A 27,955-nucleotide genomic window follows, 5' to 3' on the forward strand; every position below is an offset into this window, starting at 1 on the left:
TTTGCAATCCATATGAATTTTTATTTATTTCAGTCACTTATAAGGTTTGATACATTGGTCCACATCAAAAAGGTAGGAATCATCCATTTAGTATTCTGTAGAATGAAATTGTAACATCAACTCCACCAACTAATAATATAAGAGTTGAAAAACAGACATTAAAATAAAAAATGAATTTTCAACTCAAGCCATTTCCCAAAGTACCACCATAAAAAAATGTGTCTGTGTGCATAACTGTAAGAATTCACAATACCATATGCTGACAGATGAGAGTATTTCAGAGTTGGCAGGAACCGAAATGACATTTAGTCCAACCCCCTCATTTTATACAAGGGGAAACTGAGACCCAAAGAAGTTAGTGTCTCCTCCAGTAGTATCACATAGCTAAACATGGCATGAGGTGGAATTAGAACCCTGATGTCCTGGGTCCAGTTCAAATACTCTACATGTTTCTTTCCTTTTCTAGGTCTTAATCACCTCTTAATAGATCAGTAAACTTTCATAAGAGGTTAAAAAACAGTTACCTCTGTCTACAGAAATATTTTTCTAAAACTATGTGTATAATAAGCATTTCCCCATTTCAGGGCTTTTTTAGATCATAAGACCTTCATCCAGTAGCTATTCAAGATATTTACATCACCTTAAAGACATTTACAAGCAGTCCATTATACGTTACAATCTAGAGATGATTTCTCACCAAAAAATTTCTATTATACTTTCAGTGCATTTGTTCCACAAAGATAAGCAACACAGGCTAACATTTCTAAATATTTAAAGTATTTTCAGTGCATATATCCAAATTTAAAATGGAATGAAAAATATTTTAATGCCACTGTAGTAACATAGCAGAGTGAAGAATTTGTGTCACATTTTCACTTAAATATCACCCACTTTGAAAAATGGTTACAAGTACACACAAAATAGAAAACAAATCTTGTCTTTTAATAATACATTTTAAATACAATATCCACTTTTAAACCATACCAAAAGACTTAAATACAATATGGATGTATTCCCATATTCTTTTATTAGGGTGGCACAAAAAACAAAAGGTTAATCCATTCGGATCTTCTGATTTGTCATTCTATAAATAATGCTATCGTATCCAGGATCCATGTTCCACAGGCCATAGGAGATGATGATCACAGCTAAGGCTAAGCCCAGCATTATCCAAAGAATTATGTTGAAGAACACTGCATAATTTACATCGTATGTATGTGCAAGATTGTATGGATTTTCTTGGTCATTCTATAATTAGAAAAAAATAAAGATTTGAACATAGAAAGTTTCCTCAATTGTAATTAGAAGAAAAATGTAACATGTCAGGAAGGCACAGGCAACAAAATATAAAGGTCCTTATTAAAGTTTGTACTTCATTGACTAGCAAGTCTTCAAGAGCCTAAAACGCCACCTTCATGGACAATAGCAAGGTATTAAATATAAGACTTTGGAGTATCAACTAACACTGAAAAAGGTTGATGTCACTGGTCACCTGAGCAGGACCTTAACCTGGAAGGAGCATATTCTCCCATGAGGCTAAACCACTATTCAAAGAATGATTCACGAGAGCATAAGAAGCATTCAAATGTGTAAGTCACATTTTTCAACAATGACAACCTTAATTTTTTCTCTTTTTCTCAGAAAACAAATGCTTGATTTTTAGTTCATCAGTAAAGTACTAATCTGTGTCTAAAGAAAAATAAACTTTTATATCAATTTTTTGTGTTGTTGGTAATTTCAGTGACTCTTCACATTCAAATATCTTATATTTGATCTTAAATTCCAAAGAAATTTCCATTTTCATCTACTACCATATTTTACATAAATCTAATTTCATATTGTACTAATTAGGAGCTATTAATGTAATATAATATGAAGTACATTAAATCATTCTACATTCTTCATCAAAAACAATTTTGGGGGGGGCAGCTAGGTGGCACAGTGGATAGAACACCAGCCCTGGAGTCAGGAAGACCTGAGTTCAAAAATGGCCTCAGACAATTAATAATCATCTAGCTGTATGACTTTGGACAAGTCACTTAATTTAAAAAATTTTACCAAAAAACCCCAAAAAACTATGTAAATTTAAACTTTCAAAAAAGAGAAACTTCCTAAAATTTAAAATTTTTGTAAGAATTTTACAAAAGAAGAAACTTTCTACATAATAAAGAATTCTACCATTATTTATAAACGAATTCTTTCACAATTCAATCAAATGGCCTGACTGATATATTTTCAGTGCATATTTCATAGTTTATTTGAAAGAACCAAAAGTGACTAGCAAGGAGATCTGATTTGGAAAGGGAATGTCAGATATAAGGCATCAATCTGGAAAGTATTGTTTTTCTCTCTGGTTCCCTGAATTGTAAAGACTTTCCTAGGCTACTAACAGACATGACTTGGTAACATTTAAATAACTACAAATTAATAAATAAGTGCATTCAATCTTAAAATTCTCTTCAGAATTAAACTGCATGTATCAGTCAACTCTAGGCTATCTATGATTGGGGGGTCATTATTATAATCTCCTTAATTCCACTTCCTAATAGAACTGGAGAAGGAGGAAATTATGGTTGGACAAGGTGAAGACTATTCCTTGGTTGAGTATATATCTGACGTTATTCAAAAGTCATATACATAAAACAACAAGTCATTATTTTGAGATCTATAATTACTATTTTTCTAAATGAGCATTTAGAAAATACTAAATGAATACACTAAAAAATAAGTATTTCAAATTGTTTCCATTCTTGAGTCTTAAAAATGAAGGTGTTAGTATAACCAAGAAAAAAAATTTTCTTTTTCTTTTTTTGGCAGGGCAAACAGGGTTAAGTGGCTTGGCCCAAGGCCACACAGCTAGGTAATTATTAAGTGTCTGAGACCAGATTTGAACCCAGGTACTCCTGACTCCAAGGCTGGTGCTTTATCTACTATGCCACCTAGCCACCCCTCGAAAAAAACTTTTTCACCATTCATTTATAATATTCTAATTACATAGCCATACATACAGTATGAACACTGATTATGAATCATTTCCCTTTCATACCTGACCCTAATCCATAAGGCAAAATCAACTGTTTACCAAACCAAAATCTGGTCCTAACCAAAAGAAGACATGGCTCAAAATCACTAGTATGTAGCAAGTCAACAGCTATACCTGAATTTTCACAGTGGGAGATTATTTTAATTGTAATTAGTTTAGATTCAATGCATTTAGGGTAGTAGCAAAGTGAATTATGATTTGGTTAGGAAAAAAAGTATATCCCTTCATTCTAAAGCAGTATATAAAATGAACTTACATTCTGTTTTGCCTGAAGAATAGAACGAGTCTTCCTCACAAGGGGGGAGTCAAATGACTTTACGGTTACTACTTCCACTACTGCATTCCCACCATAAAGGCCATACATTTCATCTGCAAACTGAGAAAGATTACTTATTTTATTATTAAAGTTAAATACACATTTGTAAAATAATTTGAGCGTGGAGGACACTGTGAATGCAAATTGAGATTCGAAAGGGAGAAAAATGAAATCAGGTGGGGAGGCACTGGAGGTCAAGATAAGAGTGAAGAAAAGTACAGGAAAGGGAAAGGTACAAGGAAGAAAGAGAATAATAGATTATGATCAGATATAGGAATGTTAAATGTTTTTGGTCACTGAGGCTGAAAATTTTTAGGTTATGACGAGATCCAGGACAAGATTTTTCCCCCCATGTGTGGCCAACTAAGTAAGGGCATAAAAAGAAATCTGGGGTTAGAGTACTGGAGGAGGCATCAATGTGAATGATGAAGTCCCTGTGCACAATTCAGGAAAAGGAGAAAAACAGTGAGACAAGTGGAAAAATGACCTAAGGGACCAGTAGTCATGACCACCATAACCTGTAGAAAAAAATAAATATTTGAACATAGAAAGTTACCTCAATTGTAATTAGAAAAAAATGTAACATGTCAGTAAGGCAGAGGATAATGGGTTGGTTGCTAAGTGACAGTGGCAAAAGGAAAATCTGGATTCGACAATGGGGAGCAAAGGGTATTCAAACTCCTCTCTCAAGACTAAAGCGAACAGGAGCACAAGAAGTGATAAGCAAAGGTTCAGCCAGTGCTAGAGAGGATGGACAGGGATGTCATATCATCTGTAAAAGTCAAGTCTCTGTAAGTGCCAGATAGGGGATGAGATATAAAATGAAGGGAAATTTATTAGAACAATTATTTCTCTTGAAATATTAACATTCCTAAAATCTAAGACCCTTGAAAGAGTTGCTACAAGTCTGTTCTCATTAACTGATTTAAATAATCCACTGAAAGAGCACTACAACAAAGTGTTGGGAGAAAATTAAAAAAGGCTAGCAATAATTTCCCTCCCTCTCTTCCAACATGTTTATCATTATCATTATTTAGTTGCCTTAAAAGTGTAGTTGTCTCCCAACAACATAGATAATGATGCGTAATACATGATACAGAATAATAAAATAAAATTACATGTTGCAGAGAAATGCCAATCTGCACTAGAAGAAAAAGTTTCCTTATCCAGAAGTCCCCTTTATCTCACAGGTCTAGTTTATTTTATTAAAAGAAGCAGAATGGAATGTTGAATAGCAAGATGACCCTGAGTCAGGAAAGGCTCAATTCAAGTGTTACCTCTAGTTTGAAACACTGGGCAAATCACTTAATTTTTCCTTGCTTTCAGCAACTTCAAGCCTCTAAATTAAAGATAAGATGCCAATCTACAGTGGAAGAGAATTTCTTTACTTGTAGTTCCCTTTACTGACAAAATCATAGATCTAGTTAGGGGAAAAAAACTACATTTTCTATCATAGAGGGGGTAGAATCAAGATGAGGGAGGAAAGTCAGTACTACTAGCTTGCTTTTCCAACACAACTCCTCCACAACCCCAAAAATGCACCAAACTGAATTTTAACCAAGAAAACCAGGAAAAAAGTGGGTTATTTTTCCAGCAAAGGGCAGCTTAGTTAGACAGACAGTCTGTGGACAGTGGGGTTAGGGCTGGCTGGGACGATAATCATAAGATTTAGCCACCACCTAAAAGAAGGGAGAGTATGGAATAGGATCTAGGATAGAAAACTTGATCATCAAACACAGAATGCAAGAGAAGGGATAAATGAGATATAGGATGAAAGACAGTAAAACTAAACTAGTGGAAAATTTATCTAGACCTGAGAGGGGTAAACAAAAATCCAGCTATAAAATAAACAAGAAAGAAGTTAAGATGTAGTATAAAATTTTAAAAAAGTTAAAATATGATCCTATGAAGAATTTGGAAGAATGAAAATAGAAAGGAGTATCCATTTCTCAGCTCTGCATAGCAACTTCATAAAAACTACATTCAATAAAGAGCCTTGAGAATGTAGACTTAAAATTTATTTTAAACTAAATAACAATGCCAAAAAAAGAATGGATCAAAAAATCAAAATCATAGAAACAACCAACAATTTCATTCAAGATAATAATGAGACAAAACATCAAAATTTGTGGGATACACCCAAAGAAACACTTTAGGGAAAACTATACTGTAGATGTTTACATCAATAAAAGAAAGGCTATTCCAATGAACTGGACATGCAAGTAAGAAAACCAGAAAAACAAAAATTCTGAAAATTGAAGGAAAGAGGGGCAAAACAGAAAATAACCATTAAACTAATAAAACCAGGAGCCGATTTTTGAAGAAAACTAATTAAACAAACCATTGCCTAATTTTATTTTAAAAAAGAAAACCAAATTACCACTATCAAAAATGAAAAAGGTGAATTCACAACCAATGAAGAAATAATGATTATTAAGAATTACTTTGCCCAACTATATGCCAATAAAACTACAATGTAAATGAAATGGATAAATGTTTAAAGATATAAATTCTCCATATTAAGAGGAAAAAAAGGAAAAAATAGAACAATTTATAAATGATTTCATACAATTTCCTTGTTTATTTCTCTGGTTTATATTCTCTTGGTACTTAATACATTTTTACCAATGTCTCAGAGTTTTATATCTTGGTCAAGTTACCTTTTGTAGAGAGTCAGTAAGGATCTGTGAAGCATCTTTGAACTGCTGAGAATCTTCTCCATAGCGTTTTCCAATTTCATCTAAGCCTGCCAGCTCCAGAGAATACAAGTCAGGAGAATGATCTTTGGCTAGATGCTTGTGTCGGGACAACTTAGGAAAAGATTACAGAATAAATAAAATTGCAAAGATATTCACTTAAATTTTTATATCAATCTAAATTTCATATTTAGCTAAGCTAGGCTGGATGCAATTATACTCAAGTTGCTTAGCAGGTTTCCAACCAGTTCCCTGAGACTTTAGAAAGACAAGCATATTAGTCATGACATCAAGAGTTTGATAAAGGTTAAGTACTTTTAATTAAGTCTAAGGGAAGTAATGATAATTCCTATTAATATATATATATATATATGTACACACACACACACACACACACACACACATATGTTCTGTGGTCATTTAAATATCAATTTCAACTGCCACTGCCTGTTTCCTACATTTTAAAAAAACTAACATATACAATATGTTAAATAGATGATCATAAAGCTAAACAACTGGCTGAACTGATACATCTTGTGCAATGAAATGATTGGAAAAAGACAAGATGTGATTTACAGATTGAGTTTCCCCAGTAGCAACACTACTTATGCCCATGACACTTTTTTCCCCTAAATTCCTGAAACTACAATCTGCCAGTGCAGCAGATTTGGAAAATAAGTGCAGATTCTCTACTTTAATCAATCTAAATCATAAGGAAGATAGAAAAAGTACCCTATGTATAAAAGTAAGAAACTTAAATCACTAAAAAAAGCTTTAGAAGCAGATCACTGATTCAGATGACATAATACTGAAACAAATAAAATTCAATATTCAAATTTTTATTTATGTTTTATGTGATCCTTTTTGGTCTACACCTGATTTTAGATACATGAAAATTTTTTTCTGGTGGGGGGGTTGGGGAGGTAAGGGTAGGATGGGATATACTATGCCAATTACCAATGCAGTCATGCAATCCCTCTGTAACTTGATCTTAGATAGAATTTAAATAACTTGTCCACAGTAACGGAGTTATGTGTCAAGAAGCAAGACTTGATCCCAAGATTTCTTAATTCCACATCTAGTCAAGTACTGCTACCTCTATCTACTACACTATACTTGCTGTGAATGCACTGTGTCCACACAAAATTCTCTTGAACATCTCATAAAATAGAATTGCTAAATAGTGCCTCAAAGTTTTGTGATTTTAAGCTTGGAAGTAATTAATTACTTCCAAGTATCACTTTAATCACTTCTAAGTTTAAGTGCTACAAATATAAACCATATAATTTGAAAGTTTAATTACTTTACACTTTAAGTTTTGTGAATTCTGAATATTGTTTTTCATTTTAATAAGGTTGCCATTATGCATTTATGGTTTGACAGTTTCCAGATGACACTTTCTCAGATCCATAAGTTAGGCTAGGATTTTAAATGCAATCCTATTAAGGAGCAACAGATGATGAACATTTTTTTACAAAGTTTAAAAATCAACTAAGTGAGATATATCCCAGATGCTGGTTATGTTTAATCTAACAAGAAATATATGTGAAAATTTTAAAAATTTACATAACTAGCTTTTCAAATAGTTTTTTGGTAAATTTGCAGCAGTTACACTTCTAAAGTTATTAAAACCTTAAACTGCACTGAGACCATTTGGGACGTGCGTGCGTGTGTATGCATGCATGTGCAAACATGATCATTCTAGAGAACATAACAGGAGTAAGAGAATATGTGGTGACTGCACTTTTAATTCTGCCACTGATTTGCTGTAAAAACATGAGTAGAACTTGGTTTCTTTGCTCTTATGTTCACATAAACAGCACCATGGTGTAGTAGTGGGGGAAAACCACTGTCTTAGTCATTTCTCTAAGATTAGGTTGTAAAGTCACTTTTAATCTCTATGTGTCTCAGTCACAGTTTAGTTTCTAATTGAGAGCTCCTCTAGACTGATAAATGGAGACATTCTTGAAAACTATTTCCTGGAACATGAAGGTAAAAATTGGGCATTTTAAAAAGTTTTCTTTTGACATCAAAATTGCCTGCTTACCAAATTTGCAATATCATGTAGAACTTGTAACTCAGAAAGAAATAGCAAATCAACCTAGATGACGAAAATAAAATCAGTATTAGTTACCATTTTAGCAAAAAATTAATAACACCAACATAATCATACCAAAAGATCTGTATAAAGATCTTTTACAGAATCTCTTTTTTAAAACTTTTTATTTGTTGAAAACTATCTTTGCATGTAATTTGAAAAACAATCATTTTTTATACATTTGAGTTTTTTGTTTTCCTTTCTCCCTTCCTCTGACAGAAAGTAATCTAAAATAGGTTATACATGCATAACTACGATAAACATCTATCTATATTAATCATATTGTGAAAGAAGAATCAAATCCAAAAGAGAAAAAAAAAACATGAAAGGGGGGAAAACTCCATAATACATAAAACAAATTTTCAAAATTGAAAATAGTAAAACTTTTGTCTGCATTGAGACTTCATAATTTTTTTTCTGGATATAGATAGTATTCTCCATTACGAGTCTTTTAGAATTGTCTTTGATATTGTACTGCTGATATGAACAAATCCATTATAGGTGATCATCATACAATGTTGTTATTAGTGTGTACAATGTTCTTCTGGTTCTGCTCACTTGACTCAACATCAATTCATGCAAGTCTTTCAGGCTTTTCTGAAGTCCCATCCCTGTCTTACAGAACAATAGTACTCCATCACATTTATATATTACAATTTGTTCAGCTACTTCTCAATTACCACTATGAAAAGAGCTGCTATATTTTTTTTACATATAGGTTTTTTTATCCTTTTTTTGTTATCTCTTTGGGATACAGAATTAGTAGTGATATTGCTGGATCAAAGGATATGCTCTTTTAGCTCTTTGGATTACTTCTAAATTGCTCTCCAGAACGGTTGGATCAGTTCACAACTCCATCAACAAAGTATTAATGTTCTAGTTTTCCCATATCCTCTTCATAGGCATACTGGCTAATCTGATAGATAGAAGATGGTACCTCAGAGTTGTTTTAATTTGCATTTCTCTAATCATTATTGATTTAGAGCATTTTTTCATATGACTATAGATAGCTTTAATTTCTTCACAGAGTATATCACTTAAGATAACTTTTGAATGTACAGTAAAAATTCTAAGTAAAATGAATGTCCCCAGTATTGCCGAGTAAAAATCACATCATTCTAAAACATCATTAATCACATGTGCACCAAAACACCAAAGCAATGCAAATTTGTTATCTTATTACAATATGAGAGGCCGTATATTGTAGGGAGAATTACCATCAGAAGCAGAGCACATGGTTCAAATCTTGCCTCTGAAACATATTAGTTTTATGGTCCCAAGTCTGTCAGTATCTTAGACAACTTTCTAATCTATAAATTATACAGAAGGAGCTAATCTGAAATAGAGGGAGCTTCCTCGCCACAGAATTCCCTATAAAAGTGAAATCACAGGTTCAGTCTGTATCTCTATATTAAAATGTCCTTTATTGGTGGAAATGTGAACTGATCCAACCATTCTGGACAGCAGTTTGGAATTATACCCAAAGGGCTGTAAATCCTTTGATCTAGCAATACCCTTACTAGGTCTGTATCCCAAAGAGATCATTAAAAAAAAAAACAACAGGACTAACATGTACAAAGTATTTATAAAAGCTCTTTCTGTGATGGCAAAGAATTAGAAATTGTGGGAAGGTTCATCAATTGGGAATGACTGAACAAGTATGTGAATGCAATGATTATTCTTTAAGAAATAATGAGCAGAGGCAGCTAGGTGGCGCAGTGAATAGAGCACCGGCCTTGGAGTCAGGAGTACTTGGGTTCAAATCCGACCTCAGACGCTTAATAATTACCTAGCTGCATGGCCTTGGGCAAGCCACTTAACCCCATTGCCTTGAAAAAGTCTAAAAAAAAAATGAACAGGTGGATTTCAGACAATCCTGACTTACATGAGCTGCTGCTGAGTGAAGTGAGCAGAACCAGAAGAACACTGTATACAGTTAACAACAAAACTGTGCAATGATCAACTATGGTAAATTTAGCTCTTCTCAGCAATTCAATGATCCATAGAATGAACTATGGTATAGGAATGCAGATGAAGCAGACTTTTTTCCTCTTTTGTTCTGATTCTTCATTTATAACGTGACTAATGAAGAAATAAGTTTAACATGATTGTACATGTATAATGCATATCAAGTTGCATGCTGATTTGGGGAGGGCGGAAATTTTGAAATTCAAAATCTTACAAAAATGAATACTAAAAATTATCTTTACATGTAATAGGAAAAATAAAATACTATAATACACACACACAAAAATATAAAACAACGCCACAAATTATCACTTCCCCTTTTGCCAAATTTTTAGTTACAAGAAGGATACTGGCCATATTTAGACCTAAGGAGCATGGAATACAAATGTGAAAATATGGTTGAAGCTTGAGTCAGACAGCTGGCTAGATAGGGGTAAAACTAGATAAGGGTTAGACTGCTTCTACTGTGGTAATGTCCTGAATGAACTAAAAAAACAGGACAACCAAATGGCCAAGGAAAGATGGCCACTATCTTCTCCAAGTAATCATCTTCACACCTGAATTTAATACTAATTAGACTTTCTTGTATATCAATCAGATTCCAAGTTTCTTGTCATTTCAGCAGAGAAAATTCAGAAGAGAAAAATGAAGAGCACTATTCATTATCTCAGCATCACTTACATCATTGTTCCTGCTCAGAGAGTTAAGGGGCAGAGAACTAAGAATGGAGTTATCCTGGAATAGGCGATTGCGCAGCTGTCGAAGAGTAACTGAAAGGTCTTCAAATACAGCATTTGCTTTCCCCACCATATACACTCTCTGAAAAAAAAACACACATTTAAAGCTCATCCACAAACTGCAGAATCATTTCCATATATTTTCAGTACAAATAACAGCGTTTAGTTTGTAATCAAAATGGTAAAGTACATATTTTTGTTAATCAAAATGGTAAAGTACATAATCTGTTAAAGATATATATTTTAAAGATAAAGATATATTTTTCTATACAGACTTTGCATATGGGACTCTGTTAAGAATTCTCAAGTTTATAAAATAATTTTGATAAAAAAACAAATTTGAAAATAAAAGGCAATTTTTGTTTTAGAATACTTTTTAAAATATTTTACTTACTTCCTCACTAGGAGCCAACTGTAAAACCACAGGTGTTTCCTCAGAAAAAAACGTATGGATAGAATTTGCAACACTGTCAAGACTGAAAGGAACTGCCTACAATACAAAGATAATACTTTATTTAAAATTTTTTTATTAAAAGAAAGAAAAATAATTTGGTTAAGTATTTTAAAAGGCTATTTTTGATGACTATTGCTTTTGCAAATTTTCTACTCATGGAGGCAAGTATATAATCTGTAGAAACTCAAGTCCCAAATCAGTATTTCTTAGAAAACTGCATTAACATCTTACTTAGCACCCTGAGATGTCAAATCTGATTCCGCTCCTTTTATGGAGTAGGAAAAATGAAGTTCTGGGAAGATAGATGATCTTCACAGAAGAACACAAATAATAAATATCTAAGGAAGACTATAAATATGGGTCCACCTTGACTCCAAATTCAGCTATTCTATCACTTTCACAACCAACAAGCAAACACCAAAAGAATCCTGAGAAAATTACTATTCCTTCCCAACTCAGTAGATAAAAAGATCAAAAAGTTCTAAAGTACATAATCTATAGGCAAAATATACTACTGATCCCAATGATCAGATATTTTCTAATCAAGGGCCAGTATATTTTGAGTCCAGTTCAGAACTTCTTCTCTCCACCTAATGAAAATAAATTGAAAATCATGGAATCACAGGGTTTAGAGCTAAAAGAGGCTGGTGATGATATCGAGCCAAGTTCCTCATTTTACAAATAATGAAACTAAGATCTAGAAAGGTTAAATGATTTGCTTCAGGTCACAGAGCAGGGATCTGAATTCAGAGCCTCTGACTTCAGTACTCTATATTTTTACAGTTTCCTGAGGCTCAAAGAAATAAGTGACTGGCACATGGTAAATATCAAAGATATTGCAACCCATAGATTAGGTCTTCCATTCTATCTATTATGCAATTCTGACTCTATGTTCAATGTAAATCAAATGAAATTTATTTTTTTTCTCTAATGTGCAATAAAGTATGGAGACAAAATTCTAATTAGAGTGACTAGTGGGCATTGTCCCCCAAACAAAATAAACAAACAAAAAAAATGCTCATCAGTTCTTCTCTAGGAAGAAACGAGGGGAAGAGTTCTGCCTGTCCATATAACGAAAGGTTATGCTGACCACAATGACATAAGATCAAAGAGGTTTGGAGCTTATCAAGTTTACTGATAATTTATGTAGCTTTTCTTCATGAAAAAATAGGATAACTTCTTATTAATCAACATATTAAAACAAACATAAGGAAATACCTGCTAAAAAGTCACATATATATTAAAAAAGTAAACAAAAGCATCTAGTGACTTTTCACAAAAGAACACTCAAAAATCAAATTTCTGAAATACTTACATTCTCAAGTGGGTATGAAACAACACCATTCTTAAGTAAACCCAAACTGTCCACTCCCTTCACTGTCACCAAAACAGTAGCTCGAGGACGATGGAATAAGTTGCCCACAGCAAGTCCAGGCCATGAAAGATCCTAAATATTTAAAATATGAAGTAAACTTAATTTTCAACTATAGCAGACACTTAATTACCTAGCTGCGTGGCCTTGGGCAAGCCACTTAAATCCATTTGCCTTGAAAAAACCTAAAAAAAAAAAGTAGGAAAACTGCAATGGAAGTGAAATTTTCAGAAAATTCACAAATTGTATTTAATACAGTGTTCCAAATGCACGCGATCCTTATTTAATAAGCATTGCTATTTGATTTTTTTTTTTTATAAATCACCTTGTTCCTTGCCTGTCTTCCCTAGAAACTAAAATATTGAGGGGAAAAAGAGAGGCCAAAGGCAAAGAAAACTTTGCAGGCAACAGATAACTAAAGGATTTTCAAATTCCAAGTCATAAACTTATTCTGTAAGTGAAAATATTCTCTTCCCTCTCAAAATGATCTTTTGGTCATTTCTCTTTTAAAAAAAAAAAGACATGAGAGGCATAGGCTACTGGAGTTTCTAAATCAGTGGCAGGAAAACTTCCATTAATAAGATAATAAATAAAAAAAATTTTGAACATAAATTTGGCCTTAAATATGTGCTATTAAATTGGTGTCAAAGAATAGTTTCCTGGAATTAAGTTTGTCAAATATGGCTGGCAAGAAAAGTAGGTTTCAAGCCTATGAAAATAGGTAGTTGGTAATACAGATTTGTAATAAAAATACCGATACAAAGGACAGAAACATAGGTTATCATACTCAAAATCATATTTTGTAGCCTGTTCATATCTTCCATGCACCTCCATTGCCCTTCGTGTGATACTTATTTTTTTATTCTTTGGAAGCAGTGATGTTCCCCATGTCTTGCTGCCACAGAGCAACGCTCATAAAATGTTAATACTGACAAGCCAGATATGGTAGAATACTACACTGTGCTGTAAGAAATGATGAGCAGGTTGGTTTTAGAAAACTTCCATGAAATATACAGACTGAAATGAGAAGAACCAAGAGACTACTGTATATATAATAACAGGAATATTATTCAAAGAATAACTGGGAATGATTCTGAGTAATATGAACACTTCAATAAGGAAAATGCTATGCTAGCTACCTCTAGAGAAAGAAATGCTAAGAATTCAAAATTAACAAACAAATAAATCAATGAAAAGCTGGGTCTTTACTTTCATATAAAGCATGGGATAAATGAAATTGATCTGGACTGCTCTCCCCCCCCCCCTTTCAACTCTTGGCCCAACTCATTTTATATCTCTACTATCTCTCCCAAATATAAATATTGTAAGAAAAGTTGTCTAGGATTTCCATTCAAATTCATATTGAAATCTAAGCAAATCTTTATCCTCTTGGTCTTTCCTGTGTGAATGGACACACCAAACTCTTCTGAATAACATCTCTCCCATGAGGCTCAAGCAATGTTTTTAGGGGCTTGATACACTCAGAATATCATCCACAACAGGAAGATCTGGAGGACCTGATCACACAAGAAATCCTTCCTTAACTTAAATTCCGCTGAATCTCCTCTTTAACAGTGGCAAATACTTTAGACAAGCATACATATTCTTTTTTTATGCTTTCTCTGATACTATTATTAGAAGGTCACTAATTGGAATTATTTTTTATTATATCTTCCAAGAAATCCTGAATATGCTGCAGAAAAGAAATCATATACAAGTATTTATAAGGCAGCATACATTGATTTTTTTTTTGTAATCAATAGTAAATACAATTTGATTTTATATTCTCTTTTGGTTAATTCTGATGACAATGATTTGGTTCAATATTCAATACTGCTTGTTCACTACTAGTACCCTCGTCAATAGTACTCTCAATTTGGGTATAGGTATCATATATAAATTTGTAGAGTTGAGAGGACAAGAATGTAGGCAAGTACATATTTATGTTCTCTTAGTCTCCATTTTTGAGGACATTCCTATGGGCTTTTCCCTATACTTTTGATATCTTCCCCTTCCACCAGTTACCATGTATCACCTCTAACATGAATATCTACACTTGATTCAATCTGGCTGCTTCTGCCATCTTTTATTCTTTTTAGTCTCATTTCTACCAGGGGGAGAATTTTTCTTTAGAGAATGTGATTTAATTGTGATGCCTCCACTATTCTTGACAAAGAAAATAGTCTGTTAAAACAGATATGCAAATTTTTTTGAAAGCAAAAGCATTTATTTTATTTTTTTAGGTTTTTGCAAGGCAAAAGGGGTTAAGTGGCTTGCCCAAGGCCACACAGCTAGGTAATTATTAAGTGTCTGAGACCAGATTTGAACACAGGTACTCCTGACTCCAGGGCCGGTGCTTTATCCACTATGCCGTCTAGCTGCCCCCCCCCCCTTTTTCCAAAGCATTTATTAATTGCTTCCTTTATACAAGGAACTGTGCTAACCAAGCACTGAAGATACAATTAAAGACAAAAACAGTCCTTCTGGAGGCTGGGAGAGACAACATGCAAACAATTAGTCACGTACATGATATAGACAGTGTAAAATGAGGTAATCTCAGAATGATACTAGCAGGCAAGGGGCTGTAAATGGTCTTTTGCAGGAATTTGAGTCAAGAGGTAGAGATGAGGAAGCACAATACAGCAAGCATAGGAGACATCTCATAAAAAGAATCTGAAGGTAAGAGTCTCATATATAAGGAACAAAAGAAATGGCTAAAAATAGAAAAAGTAGGCTAGATAGAAGGTATAGGAAAGGTCCAGGTTATGAAGAACTAAACTGTGAATTATATATTTGATCCTCAAGATAAAAGGGAACTATTGTTTATGAGTACAGGAGTGGCAGTCAGTCTGTTTTAGGAAGATCACTTGGGCAGCTAAGTTGAAGATGAACTGGAGTGAGACACTTGACTAGTATGCTACTAGTATGACACTTACCTAGTATGCTATTATTCTAATTGTCTGGTGGGAAATGATGAGAGCCAGCACCAGTGTGGTGGCTATCCAAGTAAAAGCAAGTTATACCAAGTTTGACAAGCTGGTGATGGGGGGAAGGTTATCATTTTAGACAGTTAATAAGGAAGTTTGGAAGGGGGAAGAGTTTGGGAGAATTTCTAGTTCTGCTTTTGAATGAAATGTCTATGGGATTTTCAAGATGTCCAATAGACAACCAGTAATGCAAAAGTGGACAAAGAATCAGTTATATAGATCTAAGAATCACCTGCTTAAAGATAACAATTAAACCCATGATGAATGATCATCAAGACAGCACAGAGAAAGAGAAAAGGGTCTAAGACAGAGCCCCAGGGAGCACTTCACAGTCAGAAAATATGATTTAGAGAAGGATCTATTTTTCTTGTGTATGTAGTGGTACACTTTTCATTTTCATGCTTGAATGTCTTTGGGATGACTTGACTTTGCTGGTTATCTTGCCAAAATTTCTTTAAAATTGTTTTAACCTCCACTACCTCTCTCTATTTTAAAAGATGATAATTAATCACCCTCCTTCATAAGATTTTACAAAAGAGTTTGAAATCTAACTTTGTCATTGGCAGTCATTGTTTGCTAACTAATACACTTTCTGAACTCTTTCAATATTCTTGTTATGAAGATTAATTTACATTGGCTTGACTATGAAACTATTCATTGGTGCTGATGCCTGTTTACCTCTCACAACTAGTTTAAGTCTTTTTACCTATATACCATATATTTCTCTTTCTTTTTATTCCTCCTAAATTTTGATCTTAGCTGTGACATCAGTAGGTCTGATTGCATTCAGATGTCAACTCAGGAATAAATCCCACATCAATAGTATTTCTCTGTCAGTTAATCAAATATGTATGGAGTTAAACTATGCTAAGATCAAACATCATTCCCTAACAAACATGTGATCAAAAATTAAGAATAGTTTTTAAAAGAATTGCAAATTATTAACAATCATCTGAAAGACTGATTTTACTTCAAATCTAGCAAACTGGAAAAGATCCTAAGATAAAAGTAGTGTTCTAGGGGCTGCAGATAAAAATCACTAATGATCTATTAATCCACAATCAGTATTGGTTATGTCAGATAATGCTTTTAGAAATCTATTTTAAACAACATATTTTTAAACAAAACAATTAAAATACATTCAATTGCAACATTTATTAAGCATATTATTACATGAGTAAGTCATTGGCATTGGATATAAAGACAAAAAGTAAGATATCCATAACTGTTAGCCATTTTGAAAATTTAACTTCAATGTCTCTATAATTTACCAATTTCTCCATGTTGCATTTCATTTTTCTTTGTAGATATAGTTTCCTTTAAAGACTAAGACCTAAAACAATATTACTTGGCAACAAAACTTACAAAGTAATATTACTAATTATGTAATCTAAACTTAAGACTAGAAGTATCTGCCAATGGACCGACTGCTTTTAATAAAAACCAACAAAAATTATTTTAGTTTCAAATATTATTGAAGATACACATACTTCTTCCACAGAAAAGCCCATGGATAATGCAGCCACATCTGGAATTCGATCTCCTGGTATTGGCCATTTTCCATCTCGGAAAACAACAGATTCTGGTGATCTTAACACACTAAACTCATTCCCCAATACACCTGAAAAAGAAACACAAAAGGTTAATTATAGTTTAAATACTAGCAAATGTCCCACTTATACTTCCAAAGATAGACTAAAGTGGACAACTTCCTACTATCCCTATACTAAAATTATAGAGTATGAAACTACAAATTGCCTTTCAAATACCTCCTTTCTCCTCTCCTATGGAGCCTAGAGTCAACCATAGATCTTCCTTGTTCATACTCTATATTGGATTCTTTACTGCCACTATTTTTCTTCTTTTCCTAGATTTCCTAACAACTACATCCTCTAAAAGGGAAGAACACAGGTTTTCTTGATTTATTTTCAGTTTCCCCAGGCCCTTCAAAGCAGCACACTACTACTACACATTACTACTACATATTTTAAAGCTATTTGTTGCAAAGCACTACAGAGGAAACAGACACATATAGGTAAATACCGAAAGTAGATATGCTCAGGAGTATATTATCTAAGAACAAAAGATTTAATGTTGGAAATGGGGTATTTTGGAGCAAAGTAGTTATATGGTCCATACACATGTTAATGTGTGTATACACACATATGCATACATACATACATATAAAATAATTTTTGACTGCACCTGTGATTTCAGTGATGTATGGATCTTTTGGAAGGTAATTTTTACTACCAATACATTTATGTTCTTAGAAACTTGTGCAACTTAAAGAGTTGCCTTGGTCACTGAGCTGCTAAGTAACTTCTCCAAGGGTGGATTTGAATGGAAGTTTTCCTGATTTTGAGAGCTCTTTAATCTAGACTTTAATTACTACTTTTTTAAAATTTCAAATATTAACAATTATATTAAAATAAAGCAAAATACTTAAGATAATTGAGGGAATTGCCCAGATTGCAAAGGTACAAAATAGTCATTTTCATATTCCTACTACATGGAAAGTAGCTCCTAGTCCAAAGGAGTATAGCAATGCTTGGTATGACAGAAGCAGACTTTAAAAATAAAAATCAAAACTTAATAAACATGTTACTAGAGCTAGAATAACTAGGAAATTAACTGTGGTGGTACCAACAGTAAACATAAAACCTCAGAATATTGTTTATACCAACAGAAAGGTATAAACAAATACAGTACTTGTGCTAAAGCAAAAATTTCTAAAATTTTTCTGAACATAAGACTAGGAACTAAGTAGCAAGAAGAAGAGACCAATGATAATATATATTTGGTACTTACTCAAATCAGTTAAAGAATGATAGAAGGAAAAAAGAATGATACAAATGACATAAGATTGGAAGAATTTGCCTACTCATCATTTCAGTATTATAGCTGTTATAAAATATCTCATCTTAGCTTTGCAGATATATACAATTAACTTTCAGACCTACAAAATTTTGGTCCTACTTAAGAACAAGATATAAGAGGATAGTATACAAATGACAAAGAGTCATATGAACAGGTCATATTTTCCAATTTTATTTAAAATTCATACGCAGATATCTTCAAAGCTTAGTCTACTTTCCTGATAGGCCTGCAGTCAGGATTACTAGAAATCCAATGTAGCAGCAACCACACAAATGAAACCGTGTTCAACTTAGTATCACCATGTGAAAGAAGAATGAATAATCACCCTTATCAACTACAGATGGATAGACAGTCCACTGAGATCACTCATCAGTCTATGTTTTGACAAGTATCACAAATGGACAATGAACTGGGCTCAGAACTGAATAGAAAAAGGCAAATAGGCTAGATAATGATAATAAAAATTATTATAGCTAATATTTATATATGTTCCAAGTCCTGTGCTAAGTGCTTTACTTTATAGTTGCAAGAGGCTTTCAAAGCTATCTAGCTGTTCCCTACCTCAAACCCCCATTTTTTGCAACGAATAGTTTCCTAATGATACCAACTATATATGTATATATATGTAAATATATATAATATTTATAAGATATATATACATATATATATGAATATATATATTTATAAGATATATGTACATATATATAAACACACACACACACACACACAGCTAGTTATAATTCATGAATTACCCTGATCTCGAATCAATTTCAGTTTACTTAATCCTTCCTTTTTTCTTTTTTTTTTATTTTTGCAAGGCAATGGGGTTAAGTGACTTGCCAAAGGTCACATTGCTAAGAGTCTGAGGTCAAATTTGAAATCAGGTCCCTCTGACTCCTGGCCTGGTGGTCTATTCATCGTACCACTTAGCTTCCCCCAGGTTACTTAAAAAATAATGGAAAGATGACAGGTCCAGATAAGGCATTGTTATCTATTATTACCTGTTCTTAAGGAAATGGGGTAAAAGATTTCATAGGGATATATATATATGATCAGAAAAGGTGGTAAACTAGTTTCCAGAGTGAGGGATAGGGATACATAAGGTCAGCTTGAGTGCTACCCTGGAATCCAAAATTTTTTTTAAAGTACCAGCAGAAAATTGCTAGTGCAGGGCAGCGAGGTGGCACAGTGGATAGAGCACCAGCCATGGAGTCAAGAGGACCCGAGTTCAATTTTGGCCTCAGACACATAATTACCCAGCTGTGTGACCTTGGGCAAGTCATTTAACTCATTGTTTCAAATAAAATAAATACTGAATTTTTTTTAAAAAAGAAAGAAAACCACTAGTGCATTGAGCAGGTTAGCTATGTAAAATTAACAGAAAGATACTCATATGATTGCACCCTATACATTGGGAAACCAGAGACCTTAGTCAAATCACATTCTATTCACCAAATGGTGTTCTGTTCACTTTAGAATCTGCTTTTCTAAAAGATTCAACTGCATGACTGACTTCCTAGCAAATTCCTCCACATCATATTGTATTGAAATAGATTTCACCCTGCAAAATGCTGCTCAGTGTATGCTAATTAATCAATATATCACAATGAATAATTAATAAACTACAAAAACTGCTGGAATAGCTAAGTGATACAGTGAATAGATTACTAGACCTAAAGTCAGGACTGAGTTCAAACTTGGCCTCAGAGAAGCACAACCTGTGTGACCTTGGTCAAATCACTTAATTCCTATTTGCCTCAGTTTCTTTTACTATAAAAAGGGGATAAATACAGTACTACTTCCTAAGGTTGTTGTGAGAATCAAATAAGATAATATCTACAAAGTGCTCGACACAGATCCTGGCACACAGTAGACATTATATAAATGCTAGCAATGATTATTGGTAAGAACATCTCAGAAGGAACTTCAATCTTTTTTCTATTTCTTTTTTTTTAGTTTTTTGCAAGGCAAATGGGGTTAAGTGGCTTGCCCAAGGCCACACAGCTAAGTAATTATTAAGTGTCTGAGATCGGATTTGAACCCAGGTACTCCTAACTCCAGGGCCGGTGCTCTATCCACTGTACCACCTAGCCACCTCTGTTCCATTTCTTTCAAAGAAGATTATCCTGAATTATTAAGTCTTGATAAACTTGCATTTGTGATGTGAAACTAAGCACTGAAATGTTATATCTATCTATCATTACATGTTTAAGTTTAAAAAAATTTCTCTTTACAAATTCCCAACTAGGTTGGAAAATTCAGGAAACATATTATATTACATTATATTATATGTAAACAAATATAACAAATATTCAAGTAACTGTTAAGCAGTACCAGTCAGCTGATGAAATTTATTTCTATTTTTTGAAAACTTGGTAGCAATTTTTCCAATGATCACTTCAAAGCTACATACAACTAATTTAATAATAAGTTCTTAACAATGATTTACTCTTTCAAAACAATTAGAGATTAAGAACTCCAAGTCATCTAGCCCTGTATTTTAGAGATTTAAAAAAAAAACCAACAAACCACAGACCAAAGAGATTGTTATTTGCCTTTCACATGGGTAAGTAAAAGAACCATGCTTCAAACCCTTATTTTCTGATGGCCAACCTACTGTACCAATTTATCTTGTTGGTGTAACTCCATTTACCAACATGTAAAGGAGCTTTAAAATGCCTTTTATTATTGGGAACATAATTCTCAGGGTAAATACAATGCTTATACAGTCAAGGAAAAAATAATACAACTACATTGTTCTTTTGCAGTAAATGGAGAATCCATCATTAATACACTTAAACTCATGCTCATTTTTAAGAAATGATTTTTTTAAATATAGATTCAAGATAGACAATAGACTAAGTCCATTTTGTGCTGAAAATAAATTATGACTACTCTGTGTGAAGATACTGATTGATTCTAAATATTTACTAGCTACTGAAAAACATACTTTCCCATTTTTCCCTAACAACTGGCATTTAAGTTTCAAAAACTACCCTTCAGCCTTTTCCCGAAGAATTACAAAATTTCAGAATGAGAAGGAATCTTAAGAGATCATACCTACTCTAATTCATAGCTACAACGTTAACCAAAAGTTGCACCAGTCTTTCCCTGAAGAAAACCTTTAATTAGGGGGAATCTACTACTACCCAAGAGCAAATCATTTTATTTTTTGCATTGTTCTAATTGTTGAGTGTTTTTCTGACATCAAGCCTGAATCTGTCTTTATGGAGACAAATATGCCTATATACTCTTTGATCTGGCTTTTGCTTTCTAGAGCTAAGCAGAAGAAGTCTAATTCCTTTGAAAAGTTTCAGACCTTTAAATAACCCTAAAATAATTAGCATGTCCTTAAACCTTTTCTTCTCCAGATTAAACTCTCCCCTTTCCTTCAACTGATCTCCATGAAACATGAACACAAGGCCCTCCAACATCTTGGCTTTTCTCTACTGGATGCTCCCCAACTTACAAGCATTCATAGGTCTGGCAAATATACCTTTTTTATGCTGCTTAAGCTCCTCATTAGTCTTCTTAGCTGCCAAAGTACACTACTGACAAACTAAGCTTGCTATTCATTAAAACCACAGGATCTTCCTCCCCAATAAATAGCAGGTTGCCTAACCATGCCTCCCTCATCTTGTACTTGAAAAGTTGACTTTTTAAAATAAGTGTTAGATTTACATTTAGCTTATTAAATTTCACCTTACTCAGTTTGTCCAACTTGCTCTAGCTGGTTATAATAGGACTGCTATCTAGTATTAGCAATATCTCTCAGTTTTGTGTAATCTGCAAATATGATAATCATGCTATCTATACATTTACCTTCCAAGTCACTGATAAAAATGTTTTATCACTACACTAAGAACATCTATCAAAACTGAAAGAAAACTATTTTTTTCTCCTTTGGGCCCAAGTCTTTCAACCAGTTCTAAATCCACCTAACTAGAGTACTGCCTAACTCACATCTCTCCATAAAAATAATATGAAAGGATAAATAGCTGATGGTGGAACTAAGATGATGGGAGTAACAGGAAGCAGTGCCACTTCTTTCCCAGCTGGCTGATGATGGCTAAGTCCACTGACACCAATAGTCTATGGTAACTCAGATCCAAATCCAGATGGAAAAACTTGCAAGAGCTCAAACTGGAAAGGTAGTAGTCAGATTTTTTTTTTGCCTTGAATCAGATTATTCTGGGAACCTTGAAAGTTTGCAAGGTCTCTAGCCTGAGTTGTTCCTGAAATATTGGAATAGCACAACACTCAATACCCCCAAGAAAGTAACAATATCTTACAAGCAAAGTTTCAGAGGAAAAAAAAATCAGTTCAGGAACAAAAGAATAACATTAGATAATATCTCTAAAGCACCTGACACATAATAGGAATAAAATGCTCTTGTACAACCTATATCAGATTGCTTGCTGTCTTGGGAAGGGGGGAAAGGAAGGAGAATGAGACAAAAATTTGGAACTCAAAATCATTCCAAAAATGAATATTGAAAATTGTATTTACATGTAACTGGAAAAAATAAAAACTGCTCTTTCCCTGCCCCTCTCCCCAACCTTTGCTAAAGGTTAAGACAGTTAAGGTCTACAAACTTAGGGGGTGCCTTCAAGACTGTCAGTCACCAAATAGTCTTTCAAATATCTAGGAAGCACTTGCTATATGCCAATCACTGGACTGAGCTGGGGATACAAAGAGACAAAAGACATTCCCTGCCCTTGAAAAGTTCACAATCAAGTGGGGGAGACAATACACAAATAAAGAAGAAACAGGATAAAGAAGAAACAATTAAGAGGGAAGACACTTAATTAAAGGAGACTGGAAAAGGAAAGAACGGGTTCCTGTAGAAGACAGAATAGATGAGTTTTGAAGCCCAATGCTCGAGCATTCCAGACTTGAAGGATGACCATGGAACGTCTTGTACCGGGAACAGCAAGGAGGCCAGTACTAATTGATTAGGTCAGAGAGAATAAGATATGACAAGACTGGAAAGGTAAACATGGATAGGTTCGGGTTGAACAAAACACAGAAAGATTTGTATTTGATCTTGAAGGCAACAGGAAAGTCAATGGGGGACAAGAGGGGGAATTGGGAGGGGAACAATTATTGGACCTAATCTTAGGAAACTCATTTTGAATATAGGACAGACTGCAGAAGGAAAAGCCTTGTGGTAGGTGGAATCCCAGCAGGCTTCTGCAATAGTCTGGTGAGAGGTAGAGGTATCTACTCTATCAGTGAAGGTAATATCAGAGTTAGAGAAGGGCACCTGTAAAGAGATGCTGCAGGGGCGGCTAGGTGGCACAGTGGATAAAGCGCAGGCCCTGGAGCAGGAGTACCTGAGTTCAAATGCTACCTCAGACACTTAATAATTACCTAGCTATGTGGCCTTGGGCAAGTCACTTAACCCCCAATGCCTTGCAAAAACTAAAAACAAACAAAAAAACCAAAGCAAAACAAGAGATGCTGCAAAGTTAAATAGGTCTTGGCAACAATTGAGGATAAACTGAGGTTGAATGAGGGACTGGGAGGGATGGTGAATTCTATATAGGAAGGGAGAGGTAGGGGTAAAGTTTAGAGGGAAAGAGAATGAGTTCAATTTTAGACATGGTGAGTTTAAGATATCTAATGAATGTAAAATTCATGATGTCTAAAAGTCAGAGATAAAGACTGGAGGTGAATTAAAATATTGGAGCAGCATAGTTTGACAAAATCTGCTGGAAAACTGGAAAACATGGCAAAAACTAGTAGATGAACATCTAACACCATATACCAAAATAAAATCAGACTAAATATGATTTACATAAACAAATTAAGATAAACAAAATAAGCTTAACTGTCAGATTTGTGGATAAGGGAAGGATTTAGGAAAGAGAAGCACAAAATGTAAAATAGATTAATTTTGATTATGTAAAACTAAAGCTTTTTGCATAAATGAAACTAATGCAACCAAAATCTTAAGAAAAGCGGAAAATTGGGGGGGAAATTTTGCAACATATCTCCTGCCACCTCTAAGCCTTTACATACTCTTCTCCAAGCCTGGAAATCATTCCCTCCCCACCTTCACTTCTCAGAACTCTTTAAAAGTTCAGGTCATATGCTACCACCTATATGTAGCCTTTCCTGATTTTCCAAATCCCTAACCCTTCTATTTTATTTGTTACTATCCTCATAATATCCCATCCAAAAAAAATTTTTTTTTCTCTTTGTATCACTAACATCTCATATTGCCTCTTTTATGGCCTAGCACATAGATGATGCTAAATGCTTGCTGCTGGCTTGAACACTTCTGACATTCTTAAAGACACTACAGATTGTTTTTGTATTCATGGTTATCTGTTCTTGATTTCATCTCCTATAGATATTTTTCAAAAAACTAAATTATTCAGAGAATTCCCAGGGCAGATAACTCTGTTTTTTATAGTCTTCCTAAATACATTCTGACCAGATTTCTATACCCAAGACATCCTTAGATAGTGCTATGGCTCAAGTCTGGCGTTTATCCTATATCTTTACCAATAGCAGAAAAAGGAAAATGTCTAAGTGCTTTGCCCATAGTAAGAGCTTAATAAAAGTTTTTTTTTTATTACAATCACTAACACCTATTTTTAAGTGCCTTTCTTTTCATTTTAATTTCCATCATCCAGGGAGTAACCAGGGCAGAGACCCGATGTCAAAAAGAAGTTCTCTTACCTACTTTTTATGACTCTTGGAATACCATAAGAAGTAGTAGAGAAAATTAAACGATGATACTAGATAATACTAGACAAATGTTCTCTTGATTAGTGTTTTATCTTTTCTCTAGAATTACTAACCTTAATATCCTTCCTGGGGGAACGTCCCAATAACTAGATTTCAGACTCAAATCTTTTCTGTTGCTACCACAACTCCTCCCAGAGGCTTATTCTAGTTCTTCTGAGTTATGCATAACTCAGAAGAACCAGACTTGAGCCATAGCACTATCTAAGGATGTCTTTAGGGGCTAGAATTTCATTTTTAAAAATTCTTAAACACATAGAATTTCATAGTTGAATTTATTAACCAGTAAATCTAATTGGTTATACAAAGTGGGATTCCCTTTTGTTATAGTACTGATTACTCTTCTAGTCTCTACTTTTGGATTTCTCTAGTGATAGGGAGCTCACTACTTAATAGGAAACTATTCCATTGTTAAGAGGGTACAATTCCTGGAAAGTTATTCCTTATATTTCTATGAGATGAAATCCCTTTAGTAATTTTCATCTATAAGGTACTAATTCTGACCAACACCAAACCTATCTAAATCCCTCTTCTGTATATCTAAAGATGGCCAACTTTCTGATACCTCTTTATCTCTTCAGACCAAAGACTCTTTCAATCATGCCTTAAATAAGCTGATTTTGAAATCTGCTTTTATCTGAATGCTACCTTTTCAGAAAGTACTACAAGAAAATATCTACTTAAAGGTTTTTTTCTCAAACAGGGAAGTTGGCCTCCTTAAAGCTATTTCTCATGAAACTAGAAAAAAAGTATGATTTAATATCAGCTGACAAGCACAACCAAGGAAAAAGCTGATTAAACCAGGTTCTTGGGCTGTGCATGCTAGATTAAATTAGTAAGAAAATGCCAATACATTTCCACAAAATGTATACAAAACATAATTTTACCTTTGGCAACAAATAACCTAAGCCAAATTACTCATATTACAAAATTACAATAACCATACTACTAGAATTAGAATACAGAAAAAGGAGCAATAAATTCTATTATTCTGTGGACACAATGTGGTGGGGAGATTACACTGGATCCTGAGAAAGAACTTCTCTGCTATTTAATTGTGTGACCTTGAGCAAATGACTTTAACTCTCCAGATCTCAGTTCCCTTATTTATAAAATGAATATATCTAATTAGAGGATTTATTCAGATACCTCAAACTCCAAATTAACCTAACATGTTAAAGTCCATTTCATGCTTATATTTACACTACAAATTTTGGCACTTAAGTTTCAAAAATCAACCAAAAACCTGGAATTTTATTAAAAATCCAAGTCTGGGGGGCAGGTAGGTGGCACAATGGGTAGAGCACCAGTCCTGGAGTCAGGAGGACCTGAGTTCAAATGTGGTCTCAGGCACTTAATAATTGCTCAGCTGTGTGACCTTGGGCAAGTCACTTAACCCCAATGCCTTAAATAAATGAAATTTCTAAAAACTCCAAGACTGGGGGAAAAATAAGATCTTTTAACTAGTGTCAGATTGCAGTGTTTTCTTTACAAACATGGAATAGCACGGTTAGGAGCACAATGTATGGGAAGAAAATGTCACTGGTGCTGTCAAGACATAAAGAGAGCATCTGTCACGTGCCATACAGTACACGCTAGACTGAAAAAAAAAAAGGGGATTTACTTAATTCCAAAGGATTCGGTTGAGAGTTGTTAACAATGTAAGGCTACGCTTCGGCTGTCAGGAGGGGCTGGACAGTCCGTATCTTCACACGTTCGCACCTTCATGGCGGCGCCTCCCCGGGTAGGACTGTCTCCTGGAGGGCCGGACACCGAGCCCCCATGTGACAGCAGGTGAGACCAGGCCCGGGGCGGGGAGGCAGCGGGGCCCGGCCTGCGGCGAGCCGGGCGCTGCTCGGCTCCTCCTCCCCGCGCAGCGGCCTGCGGGGCGTGCGGGGGCGCGGCGGGGGCCGGGGGCGCGGCGGGGGAGGCGGCGCCGGCAGGTCACGAGGCTCCCGCCGGCCCCCCCCCCCCGCGCTGCGGCACTGCGGCACTGGGGCGCGGCCCGCTTCTCCCGCAGCCGCCCCGCCCCGCCCCGCGCAGCCCTCCCCTCCCCCTCCCCCGGCCCTCTCCCGCAGGTTCCCGGCCGCCCCTCCCCCAGGCTCCGCACGGCCGCCTCCTCTCCGGAGCAGGTGCTCCCCTCCTCCATCCCTCCCCACCCCCTCCCTCCTCGCTCCCGGTCTGCGTGCGCCCGGACAGCCGAGGCTCGGGGCGGCCAGGGGCGCCTCAGGTTCCCCGCGGCGACCCGGGGCTCCTTACCGGGGAGGAGCAGAGCCAGAAGCGCGAGCGCAGCCATGGTCGGGAGCCGGCGGCGGCAGCCCCAGCGCCAGCAGTCCCCGCAGCCGCAGCCTCCGAGCCGAGGAGGGAAGGGAATGACGTCCCCCAGGCCCCGCCCCCGCCGTTCCCCGGCCCCAGCTGGCTCCGCCGCCGCCCTCTCCGCCAATCAGCCGTAAAAGCCCGCCTCCCTGCGGACCGGCAGTTTCCGTTGGGCGGGGAACGGGGCGGGCCCTCGGGTGACCGACGGAGAGGGCGAGCCTACGGGAGAGAGCTGCTGGGTTTGGGGAAGTCCCGCCCCCGTGCCGATCTGCAGTCACGGGGCTCGGGGCGGCGGAGGGGGGCTGGGGCGCCGCGGGTCGCTCGTCCTGCCG

The 27,955-nt window shown here is 35.4% G+C and overlaps 1 protein-coding gene across 1 annotated transcript; it reads right to left on the bottom strand.

The window, feature by feature from the left end:
• Positions 1 to 27,955, bottom strand: ATP6AP2 (ATPase H+ transporting accessory protein 2). Its single transcript, XM_074214172.1, has 9 exons — positions 27,567 to 27,955; positions 17,162 to 17,292; positions 12,628 to 12,759; positions 11,253 to 11,348; positions 10,803 to 10,940; positions 8,103 to 8,156; positions 6,020 to 6,169; positions 3,300 to 3,419; positions 1 to 1,248 (listed from the first exon to the last, which is right to left on the bottom strand). Exons 1-9 carry the CDS (start codon positions 27,601 to 27,603, stop codon positions 1,054 to 1,056), a joined length of 1,053 nt encoding a protein of 350 aa, XP_074070273.1. The 5' UTR covers positions 27,604 to 27,955; the 3' UTR covers positions 1 to 1,053.

The sequence above is a fragment of the Macrotis lagotis genome, chromosome 1 (assembly GCF_037893015.1).
Source record: "Macrotis lagotis isolate mMagLag1 chromosome 1, bilby.v1.9.chrom.fasta, whole genome shotgun sequence".
Lineage (NCBI taxonomy): Eukaryota > Metazoa > Chordata > Mammalia > Peramelemorphia > Peramelidae > Macrotis > Macrotis lagotis.

Bases quoted from the DNA above. Each gene is read 5' to 3' on its own strand.
- ATP6AP2 (XM_074214172.1), bottom strand. From the start codon at position 27,603: ATGGCTGCGCTCGCGCTTCTGGCTCTGCTCCTCCCCG. The intron at 17,293-27,566 runs GTAAGGAGCCCC...TTTCTTTTTCAG, and splicing joins TCTGGCTCTGCTCCTCCCCG to GTGTATTGGGGAATGAGTTT. The intron at 6,170-8,102 runs GTAAGCAGGCAA...TCTTTTCCTAAG, and splicing joins TACATGATATTGCAAATTTG to TTGTCCCGACACAAGCATCT.